Genomic DNA, 15,019 nt, shown 5'->3' on the forward strand with positions numbered 1-15,019 from the left:
TATATATATATATATATATATATATATATATATATATATATATATATATATATATATATATATATATATATAAAAGTGAATAGAAATCTGATTTTATAATAAGACAGGTTTATATAATTAATATTATTATAACATATAAATATTATTACATGCATCGATATACAATCATTTGAATAACAATCCAGTAAATCAAACCATATTCTATAGTTGGTCTTTTATTGTAAAACAGAGGTTTTATACAATTCGTGGAACCTCCAACAGCATTAACTACCATAGTTAAACGAAAACTCAAAGGGTTTATTGTTTAACACAAGACGCCTTCCTTGCACATCATCATGTCTCCCAATGCCATAACAATTGCTGCTGCTGTCGAAACAGAACACAAGCTTGTAACCCACGTCAAATTTCTGAACGATAAACTTTCCGGTCACTACCTTCTTCCCCGGATGGTCTCCCTCGCCACCAATCCCCACCCATATCCCCGGAAAATCATCAGAAACCACCACCCAGTTGGAAGATGAAGCACACGAAGGTTTATCTACAAACGCAACATCCAAAGGCTTTTCTGTGAAGATGTCACCGGAGCTTGTGTTTCCTCCGGTGCCGAACTTCACGGCCAGGCCACGGTCACTCTCATCGGTAGTTTGTAGAACAGCAACAGGGCATGCTGAGTTCTCAGCTTGACCTAATGTTACACCGCCACCTTCTGGGCCAGAAAAAAATGGCAGAACGTAGTATTTTGCAGCGGAAGAAACGGGTCTTTCTTGTGAGTCTACCACTTTTTCGGAAGCTTCTGAGAACGATGGTGTGAAGTTGATGGTGGTGATGGCAAAGAGGAAGAAGAAGGAAAGGGTGAGAGATGGTGCAGACTTCATCATGTTTCTGTGTTTGGCTGGTTTAGGTTTATGTCGATGATGTCGATGATGTTTTTTGTGTTGCTGGTTCAACCTCCTTTTATAAGGATTCGCTTAGGGTTTCATATGAAGCAATTTTTTTTTTTTCGAATTTGTTGGTTGATGGTCCAAAATAAATACTTTTGATTCGTAGTTTTTCAAAGGTGTTTCCAAATTGTATAATGTTCTATTAATGTAGTAGATCTCATCTTAGTAATGTAATTAGTGAGTCTTAATGTATTTTTTCATCTTGCTAATTAGTCAATATAGTAATAAGTATTTAATAACTAATATTTTCTGTGGTGAATGCATTAATAATGATATGTTTAATCTATAACAATATATAAAGAATTTCGTGTACATTTTAAAATAACAATTTTATTTTTTAAAATATAATTATTTATAAGGTTTTTAAAAATTAATAGTTATTTTTATAAAGTTTTTATAAAATCATTTATCTGCTCTTCTCTTTTTTTTCTATTTATTAACAGTTATTCTCTTATCTTTTTTTATATATTTTACTTTATTTTTAATAAATATAATTTTATTTTATATATTAACTTAATAATATTATATCATCATCATCTATTAATATAATATCACTTATTAATATAATATTATGTATATTTAAAAAATGCGTAACAAAGAAGCAACGATGCTTGTGTGTACATTAGTTGAATTTAAAGTGTTTCATTCATTGTAGATATATTTTCTTTCAAACTAATTAATTGACCAACTGAGAATATCCTTTTCCAATTTCAGTTTTAATATATGTGTATTTATATTTTACTGTATTAGAATTATGAAATTGATATATTTGACTCACAAAAACGTATTCAATAAAAGACATTAACTATCCTTAATGTGTTTGGATTCGTTTTAATACTATGCTATATATGCACAAATACCATGAAAAGAAGAAGATAGTTCGAAAAATTGTGTAAAGACAACAAATAATAAAAGTTTAATTTTAACTTTTCTCATTCAAACGAATTTGCCAATTAAATAAATAAAGGAGTCACCGATTATGAATTCAATACATTATTGCAATACATAATAATTATATTAAAATTATAATTAATTATATGTACAAATAATTTTTTTATTTAAATTTATATATATTTTATTATTATTGTTTTACTAATTATATATATTTTATTTTATATATATATATATATATATATATATATATTATTCTTTAATATTGTAAGTCACTACTATTGATCTCGGTAATATGTAATTTTAATATAAAAAGTCAACAAACTGTTCCAAGTCATGTCAATAATATATTTAATATAATGAGAATATCTAACACTCATGAAATGTGAAATGTTAGTTATCTATCTTAAAATGAATGCTAGCGATACAAAGTAGCGATTTTAATATTTAGAAGGGTGAAAATTAGGGGAAAATATTTTACAAAGAGAAAACTTTTTTCATTTTTTGTAAGGACTAAAATTAATTGACCAAAAACTTTTAAAGGATAAAAAAATTAAGATTTGTTTCTTATAAATATTGAAATCAAACCTTTTTCATTTGACAGTGTTTAAAACTATATTTAAGGTGAGTTTGTTTTAGCTTAAAATTAAAATTGAAGAGCTTTTGAATAATTAAAAGTGTTCCTCTATGTTTTTGAAAACAACTTTACCAATTTATTTTTATTAACTACTTTGAATAGTTTATAAAACTAAGTAACTTTTAATTTGTAATTTTCTTTTAAAGTAAAAAATATCTAAAAAGATTATAATAATTACTTTTTGTATTAATTTTCTTAAAAGAAAATTTCATTCAAACCCATCCTTAACCTTTTACTTTATTACGTGGAAGACGAGGATTTATGAAAAGGACAATGATACTTTAATCCACTTTTTTTGACTCACTTTTAACCCACCACTTCAATCACCATTAGATCATACATCACATCACTAAAAAGAATAAAAAAAGATGATCTAATGGTGGTTAAAGCAATGAGTTAAAAGTGGGTCAAAAAAAGTGGGTTAAAATATCATTTTCCTTATGAAAAAACGGGATTAGTTAGGTATTTCATCCAAGAGAATTTCTTTATCACCCCCTGTTTAGGTTCGATTATACTATCTGTAAAAATATTTTGATTATACAATCCAAAATTTAAAAATATTAATTTTAAACATGTATAATTCAAAATATAAATTTACATTACATAATATGAAATACAAATTTGGATTATAAATTAAAAAAAAAAGTCCCGAAAGCTGAGGTGAAATATTAGGGTTTTAAATAATTTTTGAACGAAGAATACTTAAGTCATTTCACTTGAGTTGTGGAGTTGCAGGAAGAAAAGAAGAGGGTGCAGGAAGAAATACCCTTCATCCAAATAAGTTGAGCCCATTACGTTCACGCTCGTGCTTTCATCCTTGATTCTCTAATCCTATTTTCTGAGTTCTGGAAGGTCACTAACCAGAATACCAATTCACAACAACATCGATTCTACCAACCTCGTCCATAGACATGGTTTGTTTTTGTTATTTTTTCCCGTTTTGTTTTCTGTGTTTTAATTGACATTTTCAGTTTCAAATTTTAATTTTGAAGTATGAACATTTGGGATTTTATTATTGTGCGTATTTGATTGCAGGCTACCCTTGCTGATTCTTTTCTCGCCGACCTCGATGAACTGTCGGATAACGAGGCAGAAATTCCGGTAAGCTTCTTCTTCTTCTTCTTCGTCTTTTTTTTTTTTTTTTATCTAAACTGCCAAGTTTGAAAGAATTCAGGAAAAGTTTTGTTACGAATAAGGTGGTTGGTTCCTTTTGTTTCAGGAGGATAACGATGTTGATGCTGCTGACATGGAAGAGGATGTTGATGGTGATCTGGCTGACCTAGAAAACCTCAACTATGATGACTTGGACAGTGTTTCCAAGTTGCAGAAAACACAGAGGTACATTGATATTATACAGGTTAGTTGCTCCTCATTTCTTTTGAAGCGATTGACCGCAGTGAAGCATTTAAATTGTGGACGCTGTTTCATCGTGTTCCTTAATATTACGCCAAATTGGGGACAGATGTTGTTGATGCAGCCACCATTGTGATCTTGTTAGAGTTGCAGACACCCTATAAAACTTGATGTTGCAGCCAAAATCATGGTCAGCTTAAAACCTTGCTCCCAGTTGTTGTTGGTGGGACCTCCAAAATTGCTACTACTACTACTGTCACAATTTAAAACCAGGCTTGTCTGTGAATAGTCATTGTTATTGCTATTGCTGTTGGGTGCTTTATTGACTTTTGTAGAATCTAAAATCAGTTTGTCTAAGCTGGGATTTAGGTTTCTTTCTTTTTTATGTTGTAAATGGTGTTGTTCTGTCTTTTTAGTTTCATTTTTTTCCTGATATCTAGGGTGTTTTATTTATTAAGACACGTACATATTGACATTGGTGTATGAATAAGGTATAATGTTTCTTTTTATTGCAGAAAGTGGAAGAGGCCCTTAAAATGGGGTCAGATGTCTCGACTCAGGGAGTGGATCTAGAAGATGATCCTGAATATCAATTGATTGTGGATTGCAATGCTCTGTCAGTTGACATTGAGAATGAAATTGTCATAATCCACAATTTTATTCGTGACAAATATCGATTGAAATTTCCTGAGCTTGAGTCGTTGGTGCATCACCCGATCGATTATGCACGTGTTGTTAAGAAGATAGGAAATGAAATGGATTTGACTCTTGTTGATTTAGAAGGGCTTTTACCCTCAGCCATTATAATGGTTGTGTCTGTTACTGCTTCAACTACAACTGGCAAGCCTCTTCCGGAAGAAGTCCTTAGTAAGACTGTTGAGGCCTGTGATCGAGCACTTGATCTTGATTCAGCGAAGAAGAAAGTTCTAGATTTCGTTGAGAGTAGAATGGGCTACATTGCACCCAATCTCTCTGCTATTGTTGGAAGTGCTGTTGCAGCTAAACTCATGGGCACAGCTGGTGGTCTAGCATCTCTAGCAAAGATGCCTGCTTGTAATGTTCAGCTTCTAGGTGCCAAGAAGAAAAATCTTGCTGGGTTCTCCACAGCCACATCTCAATTTCGTGTAGGTTACCTCGAGCAAACAGAGATATTTCAGACTACTCCTCCATCTCTAAGGATGCGAGCATGTCGACTCCTGGCTGCGAAGTCGACACTTGCAGCACGTGTAGATTCAATACGGGGGGATCCATCTGGAAATACTGGAAGGGCTTTCAAGGATGAGATTCACAAAAAAATTGAGAAGTGGCAGGAGCCCCCTCCTGCAAAGCAACCAAAACCACTTCCAGTTCCTGATTCTGAGCCTAAAAAGAAGAGAGGTGGTCGACGGCTTAGGAAGATGAAGGAAAGGTTAGCATAGTCTTAAATTCTTGTTTGTACTGGATTTTTAGGTAGCTGTGTTGAAGGTATACTGCCTTATGCCTTTTCTTTTGCTTTTTAATTTATGACCTGTTGATTCTAATTACAGGTATGCAATAACAGATATGAGGAAGTTAGCCAATAGGATGCAATTTGGAGTCCCAGAAGAGAGTTCATTAGGTAATTTTACCAGTTTGTTCTTGTCCTTATCTGATTACATTTGCATAGCAATTTTTTCCTTTTGATTTTTTAATTTGATGCTTGAATTTATATTTATTATATTGAAAATTACAGGGAGTTAGGGATTATTTAGATGGAATAAAAAGAAGAACGGGAAGTAATTAGACTTTTAATAATTAAGTTGTGATAGTGATGCAAAACCGTATGATAAGAACCAATACCGATCACATAAGGAAAGTGAAGGATTAGTGGGAAAAATAAGGGAGGGAAGTGAAAATATATCCACCCGCCAATGTAGTTGGTGGTAGTCGGAAAAAAGGAATGTGATATTCTATTAGGCTGTTGGTGAAAAAGAGGATTGAAGAGAATATGAAATCCTTTTGAAACTTAAAATAGAAAAATTTTAATCTCTCCTTTTATTCTTATACTTTTATGCACGTGTGAATTATAGGAGATGGTCTGGGTGAGGGCTATGGAATGCTTGGTCAGGCTGGCAGTGGCAAACTGCGTGTGTCTGTTGGTCAAAGCAAACTTGCTGCAAAAGTTGCAAAAAGGTAAGTGCTTCTCATTGCTTGAGTTCTATATTATGTTATAGTTACTTGATATTCTGATTTTGTTGCAAGATGATAAATTACCATCTATGTCTCCAGTACATTATTTATCTGACTGACCACGATGACAATTCTGGTGGACTATTTTTCATTTGTCAGATTCAAGGAAAAGAATTATGGTAGCAGTGGTGCTACATCTGGTTTGACATCAAGTCTTGCATTCACACCAGTGCAGGTTTGCTCATCTTTTTGTTGTTTTTGTATATTTTCTCCTGCTCTCTAGTACCTAACTAGTGCAAAAGTAGCGAATTTTTCACAAAATTGTTATGAGAAGTTGTAACTGGAAACATTGTTTAGCATTTAAATTATTTAGCATGTACCTATAGTCTTCGAAATAGCAGTCATTCCGCCATCGATGGAAAATTAGTGAATTTCTCCCAAATTGGATGTGGGAAGCTGTGAATGAGAATATTGTTTAGCATTTTAAATGTTTTAGCTTTTATATATCCATAGTATTGTGAATAGTAAGATTCACTATTAATATAATAAGTTGAACATACTTGAAAAATTGAGTAGGAAATATGATTCAATTCCTTGATTGTAAACCAGTGCAAGAGGGTACATTATATAAAACTCTACTACCCTTGAAATAATTACAATAATAAGTAATAACTCTTTGTATACCTACAATATCTTATTGTGAAGGCATCAAAATATAGTGTACAAGACACAGCTTATGGTGGATACTTCCAGCAAATATTTCTATTACTTCTTAGCTTTGGCAAAAACGTCTTCTTGCCCTAGGTTAAGCTTTGGAAAGTTGTTCTGTCCTTATGTGCCCTTGTGAAACCTTATGCCTATATTATGTATAAAACAGTGGAAAGACTTTTGAGTTCGAAGTTCCCTATGTGCTTCTGTTCTGCCTTCTGTTTGCTTGGTATTTCCAACTGATGATTTCGGTACCACACTTTTGGTTTTGATTGATACTAAGAGACGTAAAAGATTTGTAGACTGGGTGTAATCTAATGCATCTTATAACTATACTTAGTAAATTCAGTTTGAATTTTGGATATGTTTTACTAGGTTAGAAAACATGAGAAGCATCCTTCTGTTTTTTCAAAAAAAGAGAAGCAGGTAGTAAAGGAGGCAAGAAAATAATCTTAAACACGTTAGTTGTGAAATCCTATTTTAAATTAGACAACAATATAAAATTGGGATAAATGTTCGCAGGATTTATATCGGATAGCATATACACGTGTTCTTTCTTATGAGTTAGTTCATATCAATAATTTAACTGATATTTATGATGGACAATGGAATACTTGATTTTGATAGCACTTTTAGCACAATAATCAGTTACTTTTTTTTTCGTTTAAGTTTTGCATTAACATTGAGTTACTTGTATTGTTTTTCAGGGGATTGAGCTGACAAATCCACAGGCTCATGCACATCAACTTGGTAGCGGAACTCAAAGCACCTACTTCTCTGAAACAGGAACATTTTCGAGAATTAAGAGGACATGAAACCGTGCATGAATTCAAATTCTCATTCAGTCCCAACAATCCTTGGTTAACATGCCTGGAAACTGTTGATGCCGATGGATATTACTTCACAGTTTTATCATAGATTTTTGAAGAGTAGCCGTGTTATGTTGTTGATAAGTTCGCTTGTATATGACTTCTGCTATGCCTTGTACCAGGTTGCTTTTCGTAGTAACATAAATGATGATCGATATAGTGACCATTTTCATGAGTTAGCTTGAGAAAAAAAAAACATTCTCATTGGAATGGACCAAGTTTTGGTATTTCATGCACCCCAATGAGACTCAAATCAACACCCTTTTATCAATGAATAGGGTAACCCGGAATGTAGTTTTATATTTCAGATTACCCTTTCTGGACTGAAAGTGTGTTGCTGTATTTTTTTTTATCCCAATTTTTGTGTCAATTGAGATCAAGCTTCTTTGCTAACAATTTTAGCAAATTCTTGCTGCACCCCTTATAATTTGTCCATCTCGACGAATATGAAAATGATTTTTGTTTTTTTTGGAAGCAGAAGATTATTTTTGTGTTACACAATTTGTAAGTCATTTTTTTTTCTTAAAAATAGATTTCTGAATTACAGAACCTAAAAACAAAAAGATTTTTAGATTGTACAATTTTAAAGTAATTTTTAATTTTTGGATTATGTAATTTGAAAGATTACTGGATTATAAATTTGAAGTCATTTTTTATTTTAGAATTGTACACTTTAGAAATGTTTTTTTTAAAAAAAAAAAAAAACACTTTCAGATATTGTACAATGTGAAAGCAAAAATGAGAAATGACTTTTGGAACGGATAATCTGGAAGCCAAAAATGTCATTTTTTATTTGCACAACTTGAAATTCACCTGACTTGTATATCATGTAATGCGAAAATTTTTTTAGGAAAATAATAGTTTCTCGGCTATATAATCTGAAAGTCATTTTTAACTTTTATATTGTGCAATCAGGAAATTATTTTTTATTTTTATATTGTGTAATTCAATTTTTTTTTTTTAACTTTTGAGTTACATATTATTTAACTGTTATAGCAATTATTTGGTTAGTTAACCGTATAAAATAGTATGTTAATGTGTTCATAACTAAAAGCATAATTGTCATAAAGTTATTGTATAGATACCTAAAATAATATTTTGTTATTAAAATATAGAATGTGACTGATAATAATTACAAAATTAAAAAAAAAAAATTGAAGAATTTTCTTTTAATATTTACTCGTTGGGGTAAGACATAGTGCTGCTTAGGAGAAAGAAAGGTTTTAACTAAGATAATAAAATAAATTTATGGAATTGGTAATTGTGTAAGATATATATTAATGTGGTGGTTGGAGTATGAATGCAGCGATAACATTTGATGAGAAAGTTGTGTCAAATAGATGATTGTGATGAGATTAAAGTAGAATGACTTTTAAGGTAGAAAATATTTCACTTTTATGCAAGATTTATTGAATAGGGACTTGGTAGGAAATTATTAAGATTATCCAGACTTCATTGAATATTATAACTTACATAGAAAAAGATATTTAGTTAGTGAGAACTGATGAAGTTTCCAATGACGAAAATTGATTTGAAAAAGAATATTTCTGGCATGTTATAGTAATAGTTACTTAGAGTAGTAGAGGCTTTTGAAACTATTTGTGTATAGTCTATGTTGTATTACACTGAATCTTCCTTATTTTCATGAACTATTATATCTCGAAAAGCTGAGTATGTAAACAAATTGAGGAGCACTATAATGCATGGAGTATGCTTAACTAGTTTTTATGCTTAATGTCAATTTGAAATGTTTTACATTATATATTTACTTAAGTTTGCATCCCACCTAAATTCGTATTTGGAAAGATAAAATTATTGGATCAAGTTTCGAATGACTTTTTCCCCAACTTCGTATTCTCGAGCAATACTTCACATGGACTACGGTTTGGATTGCTCTAACAAAACAATAATCTCATAATCTCCAAGTGTTGACGATCATTTAGATGTACATCTTGGCATTTGCTATTCATGCCTCCCTGATTGCTCATCTTTTGCAATGAAGTGAATTATTTTTTTCGATAAATATAGGGTTTATTATATGATCCCTTATATTTCATAACTATATGATTTCTCATATTCCATAACTATATGACTATAATATTCTCTAAGTCCGTTCCAAACTTTCCATATCAAAATACGAACTTGAACTTAAGTGAGTGTATACTATAATTAGTAGATAATTTCTACTAATCCGGATGCTACAATGATAAGTCTCACTTGTAAATAAAAAAATTAAATCATGTTTAGGTTAAAAAGGTTTACAAGAATAAATTAAAAAAAGTCAATAATTGTAAAATTTTAGAGAAATTACATGATGAATAACTAAAAGCTAAAAAAACTATAATTTTTTTAATTAATAGATATTCACCCATAAGATATTATGTGATATATACATATCAAAGTTAAATATTTTTTTATTCACAATTATCAAAATATAATATTTTTCTGTTTATTTAAAGAGCATGTAAAGCCAAATTAATTTTATCATTAAAATTTTCAAACATCGCATTAAAAATATAAAAAATAACATTATAAGTATTTCATGTAATACTAAAAAAACATAATATTCGTTATTATTCAAACATAAATTATAACTAAACAGTATTATAAATATACTTTTCTAACATAATTCTATATTTAAGTTTGTTCTACAATTTTACATTTTTCAAACATCGCATTAAAAATATAAAAAATAACATTATAAGTATTTCATGTAATACTAAAAAAACATAATATTCGTTATTATTCAAACATAAATTATAACTAAACAGTATTATAAATATACTTTTCTAACATAATTATATATTTAAGTTTGTTCTAAAATTTTACATTGTTATTAATTTTATTTTAATTTTTTAAAATTGAATTAATGTAGTATCTTTACTTATCAAATGTCTAATTAATGGTAACTACGTCTGTACTTACGTACACACAAACATATATATATATATATATATATGGTTAAATTATATTTTTAGTCTCCATTTTCGTAGCAAAATTTGAATTTGGTTCCTCAATTATTTTTTATCTCAATCTGGTCCCTATTTTGGGAAATTTGACCCAATCAAGTCCTTTCCGTTAGTAGTAGAGTAACGGTGTTAAATGGGGTGCCACGTGTCAGCTTCTGGATTTTTTGAAATTTTTTTATTTTTATTTTTTTGAATTTTTTTTTTTTATTAATTTTTTTAAAATTTTTTAAAAAATTAAAATTTCGCCACGTGTCAAGCGGACATCGTGCCACGTGGCAGTGACAGTGCCACGTGACAGTATTTGGGAGTTGTCATTTTCTCATTCTCAATTTGGTCCCTGTATTTTATTTTTTATCTCAATTTAGTCCCAATTTTTGTAAAAATTGTGCAATTTTGTCCCTCTCCAAATTGAAACCAAATTTAATTTCTATATAAATATGCAGAGATATTTCTATCAAAATTGATATTTCAAGTAAATATTTTTAACAAGATTAAGTTTATTTTAATTTATATTTTACGTTAAACTTTATTTAAAATTGTTTTAAAGTTGTTAATAGAAAATAATATTAATAAAAAAATTCATAAATTATATTGATATTTTATTACATTATATTTTAATATTGTTTTTTATTTGAATTTATATTTTAAATAATTGCATATTTTTAAAATGTGTAAAATTCAATAATTTCTATACAAATATTTTAGTTAGTATAAAAATAAAAATTATATAATTTAAGAAAAATTAACTAGTTTATGTAACAATAAAAAACAAATAAATTTAAAATTTGAAAACAATTTTAAGTAAAATTTAATGTGAAACAAATTTAAAGAAACTTGGTTTTATTGAAAATATATAATAAAAATATCAATTTGAATAAAAAAAAATCAAATTTAATAAAAATATTTGTATAACATTTTATAATTTTTGTTTCAATTTGGAGGGGGACGAAATTGCACAATTTTTACAAAAATTGGGACTAAATTGAGACAAAAGATAAAATACAGGGACCAAATTGAGAATGAGAAAATGACACCTCCCAAATAGTGACACGTGGCACTGTCACTGCCACGTGGCACGATGTCAGCTTGACACGTAGCAAAATTTTAATTTTTTAAAAAATTTAAAAAAAATTCAAAAAAAATAAAAAAAATTCAAAAAAAAATTCAAAAAATCCAGAAGCTGACACGTGGCACCCCATTTAACACCGTTACTCCACCACTAACGGAAAGGACTTGATTGAGTCAAATTTCCCAAAATAGGGACCAGATTGAGATAAAAAATAATTGAGGGACCAAATTCAATTTTTGCTACGAAAATTGGGACTAAAAGTATAATTTAACCTATATATATATATATATATATATATATATATATATATATATATATATTCCACTATTAATAACAAATGTCAATTAAGGGTGGACAAAAAATCTAACTTTTATGATCCAATCCATTTTTTCTATGATCCAATCCATTTAATATCCATTCTATTAAAAATCCAATCCATTTAAAATCCATTTTATTGGATCTGGATATCAATCTAATCTACATTTTATATATTTTATGAATTGAATATCCATTCTCGAAATCTAGATTTTCAAAATGGATAATCCAAAATATCCAATCCAAATTTTCACTTTATATTTTTTTGTTAGGTTAGGCTAAAGGTTGAGACAGACTAGCCCAAATTTAGTCGTATTTGATTGAGTTGGCGTGACCCTGTACAAAATTTGGCCGAATTAGGCCAAATTCTGTCAAGTCGGTCCCGATTAAGATTTGACCCAGTTGGTCCTGGACAAAATTTGGAAGTATTCGGCCAAATCTGTCAAATTCTTCGGTGTCAGCCCTATGGACACAAATTTGGATCCACATCCATTATTTGGATCCAAAATGGATGTGGATTAGATTTTCGATAAGGCTTACACTATAAAATTTGGCAGATTTTTTGTCAAGGCCAACGAGGCCAAATTTAAGCATGGAATGAACTTTGATGACTTTCGAACGAATTTCGATCGAGGACGACATGACCAAATTTGGGCTAAGGTCGGCTCGACAAAATTTCAGTCGAGATCAACTTGACTAGACTCAACTGAATTTCTGCCAGGGCCGATTTTGCCTAATACGACCAAATTTTGACCAGAGCCGACTTGGCCAAATATGGCCACATTTGGGTCACGACCTGATCAGTCAAATCTTGGCCAGGGTTGACTCCACTATTGTTAAAACTTATCCTTACTACAAGTATTAATTGTTGTTATTACTTACTTTTATTAGTCTACTTATCTTGCATTTCTCCTTTACAAGAAAAATGTAAGAACAAACAACTTGCACCTCTACTTACTAGTAGAGACTACAAACATGGAAGACACCATACCCAAGGTCTTGACAGAAGGAACTGCTCTGATACCACTCAATGTGACGCCCTGACTATTATACTAAATAATTATTATTTGATAAAAAGATATGGAATCAATTTTTTTTTCATACGATTATCCTTGAGAGAACATTAATAATAACATAATTTCATATTCATATATGTAGTTTGCATCTATGTAATTGTTCATAAAATATTACAAAAATATGTATTTGTAAAATATTAAGAGTTCTACATCAGAATAAAAGATTATCTATATTTTTAATATCTCCTAAATATATTAATAAAAATTATCCATGAGTCAATCTTCAGAAGATCCACCAATAATATCCCGAACAACTCTCACTGAGCAGGTTCCTCTTCTGCTCATGCAACAGGTACATATGAAAGAAAAATATGAAAGGAGTGAGGTCTTTATAAGCCTTAAATATCAATCTTAATAAACTCAACAAACAATGCAGACACCGGGGGCCTAGACCTACAACCACAAAACTTGATCTTGTTTTACCAGACATATGGATCCATATTTCACTTTTGATGATCCAATCTGAACATCAAAAGTTACTTTGGGAAGTGATTAGGTAGTTGAGTATTTCTCATAAAACATTGGTACAATCATAATTATTTCTTTCTCGAGAATATTAGCCATTCATCGGCTCACAAAAGAGATATATACTCACTACCTAACCTTGGCGATGCCGAGCAGGTATCGGATAGTCCCAAGTTTGACCTATGAATATCCTAGTCCAGGGCGCTATTCTGAACTATCCAGATATTCACCTACTTGGTAAAACTTCCTTAGACCCCACCATGGTCCCTGCCTTTCATCCCGCAGTGTACCAAACTGTGACTTCCCAAATACGAACACTTTGACACTGGTTTAATCTCAACTTATTGAAACCAGACTTAACTCTTACTTAACCGACATACTCTTGGATATTTTCAAAGGTCATTAAATGTGATGACTATCAATTCATGTCATCGTATAACCTATACAAAGAATATAAAACAACGATAAAATGTACATACAATTTTCTTATATCCAAGCTCACTAAATAAAATAATATATACTTTCACTTCACATTTATTTATTTTTAATTGTAAAAATAATGATAAAATAAGAATCAAAGCAAGAACTTTAAATAAATAATTAGATAAGGGTAAGAACGTTATAAATAAACAAAAATATAAATTAAACAGGAGCAGTACGTAATTGGAGATTAAATAAAATAAATAAACAGGACCAGTGCGTAACTGGAGATAAATAAAATAAAATAAAATAAACAGGACCAGTGCGTAACTGGAGATAAATAAAATAAAATAAATAAAGAGGACCAGTGCGTGACTGGAGGTAAATAAAATAAAATAAATAAACAGGATCAGTGCGTAACTAGAGATAAATAAAATAAAATAAATAAATAGGACCAGTGCGTAACTGGAGGTAAATAAAATAAAATAAATAAACAGGACCAGTGCGTAACTGGAGATAAATAAAATAAATAAAATAAATAAAATAAATAAATAGGACCAGTGCGTAACTGGAGATAAATAAAATAAACTAAATAAACAGGACCAGTGCGTAACTGGAGATAAATAAAATAAAATAAATAACCAGGAACAGTGCGTAACTGAAGATAAATAAAATAAAATAAATAAACAGGACCAATGCGTAACTGGAGATAAATAAAATAAAATAAATAAATAGGACCAATGCGTAACTGGAGGTAAATAAAATAAAATAAATAAACAGGATCAGTGCGTAACTAAAGATTAAATAAAATAAATAAACAGGATCAATACATATTTGGAGATTAAATAAAATAAATAAATAAACAGGATCAGTATATAATTGGAGATTAAATAAAATAAATATAAGAGGATAATAAATGAAAATAAGTTAAATGAAAGTAAAAAGAATAATATATGAGTCAAAATAAATAAAAGATTAATATAAAACCCATGAGCTTATCAAGATTAATATATAAGAGCTTAACCTCACTCCCCCTTACCTTATTGATTGAAGGGCACACTAATAATCTTTGAAGAAGACTAAGATATCTTTGAATCTTTGCTCTATACTTTCTTTCCCTCTCTTCTTTCTCTTCCTCTTTCTCTCTCTCTCCTTTCT

The 15,019-nt window shown here is 29.9% G+C and overlaps 2 protein-coding genes across 4 annotated transcripts; one reads left to right on the forward strand and one right to left on the reverse strand.

Moving 5' to 3' along the window:
- Positions 1 to 156: 156 nt before the first annotated feature.
- On the reverse strand, positions 157 to 914 carry LOC114182768 (subtilisin inhibitor CLSI-II-like). Its single transcript, XM_028069707.1, has one exon. The coding sequence runs from the start codon at positions 876 to 878 to the stop codon at positions 264 to 266; it is 615 nt and encodes a 204-aa protein (XP_027925508.1). The 5' UTR covers positions 879 to 914; the 3' UTR covers positions 157 to 263.
- Positions 915 to 3,250: 2,336 nt separating this feature from the next.
- On the forward strand, positions 3,251 to 7,943 carry LOC114182286 (U4/U6 small nuclear ribonucleoprotein Prp31 homolog). Of its 3 annotated transcripts, none has more exons than XM_028069124.1 (8): positions 3,251 to 3,383; positions 3,505 to 3,570; positions 3,689 to 3,826; positions 4,338 to 5,230; positions 5,349 to 5,419; positions 5,871 to 5,973; positions 6,130 to 6,205; positions 7,386 to 7,940. In XM_028069124.1, exons 1-8 carry the CDS (start codon positions 3,381 to 3,383, stop codon positions 7,491 to 7,493), a joined length of 1,458 nt encoding a protein of 485 aa, XP_027924925.1. In that variant the 5' UTR covers positions 3,251 to 3,380; the 3' UTR covers positions 7,494 to 7,940. The 3 variants fall into 3 exon arrangements, with proteins under 3 accessions (XP_027924925.1, XP_027924927.1, XP_027924926.1); XM_028069126.1 differs by having other exon boundaries at positions 3,295 to 3,383; positions 3,689 to 3,807; positions 7,386 to 7,943; XM_028069125.1 differs by lacking the exon at positions 3,251 to 3,383 and adding an exon at positions 3,932 to 4,012 and having other exon boundaries at positions 7,386 to 7,943.
- Positions 7,944 to 15,019: the final 7,076 nt, after the last annotated feature.

The sequence above is a fragment of the Vigna unguiculata genome, chromosome 4, assembly GCF_004118075.2.
Source record: "Vigna unguiculata cultivar IT97K-499-35 chromosome 4, ASM411807v1, whole genome shotgun sequence".
Classification (NCBI taxonomy): domain Eukaryota; kingdom Viridiplantae; phylum Streptophyta; class Magnoliopsida; order Fabales; family Fabaceae; genus Vigna; species Vigna unguiculata.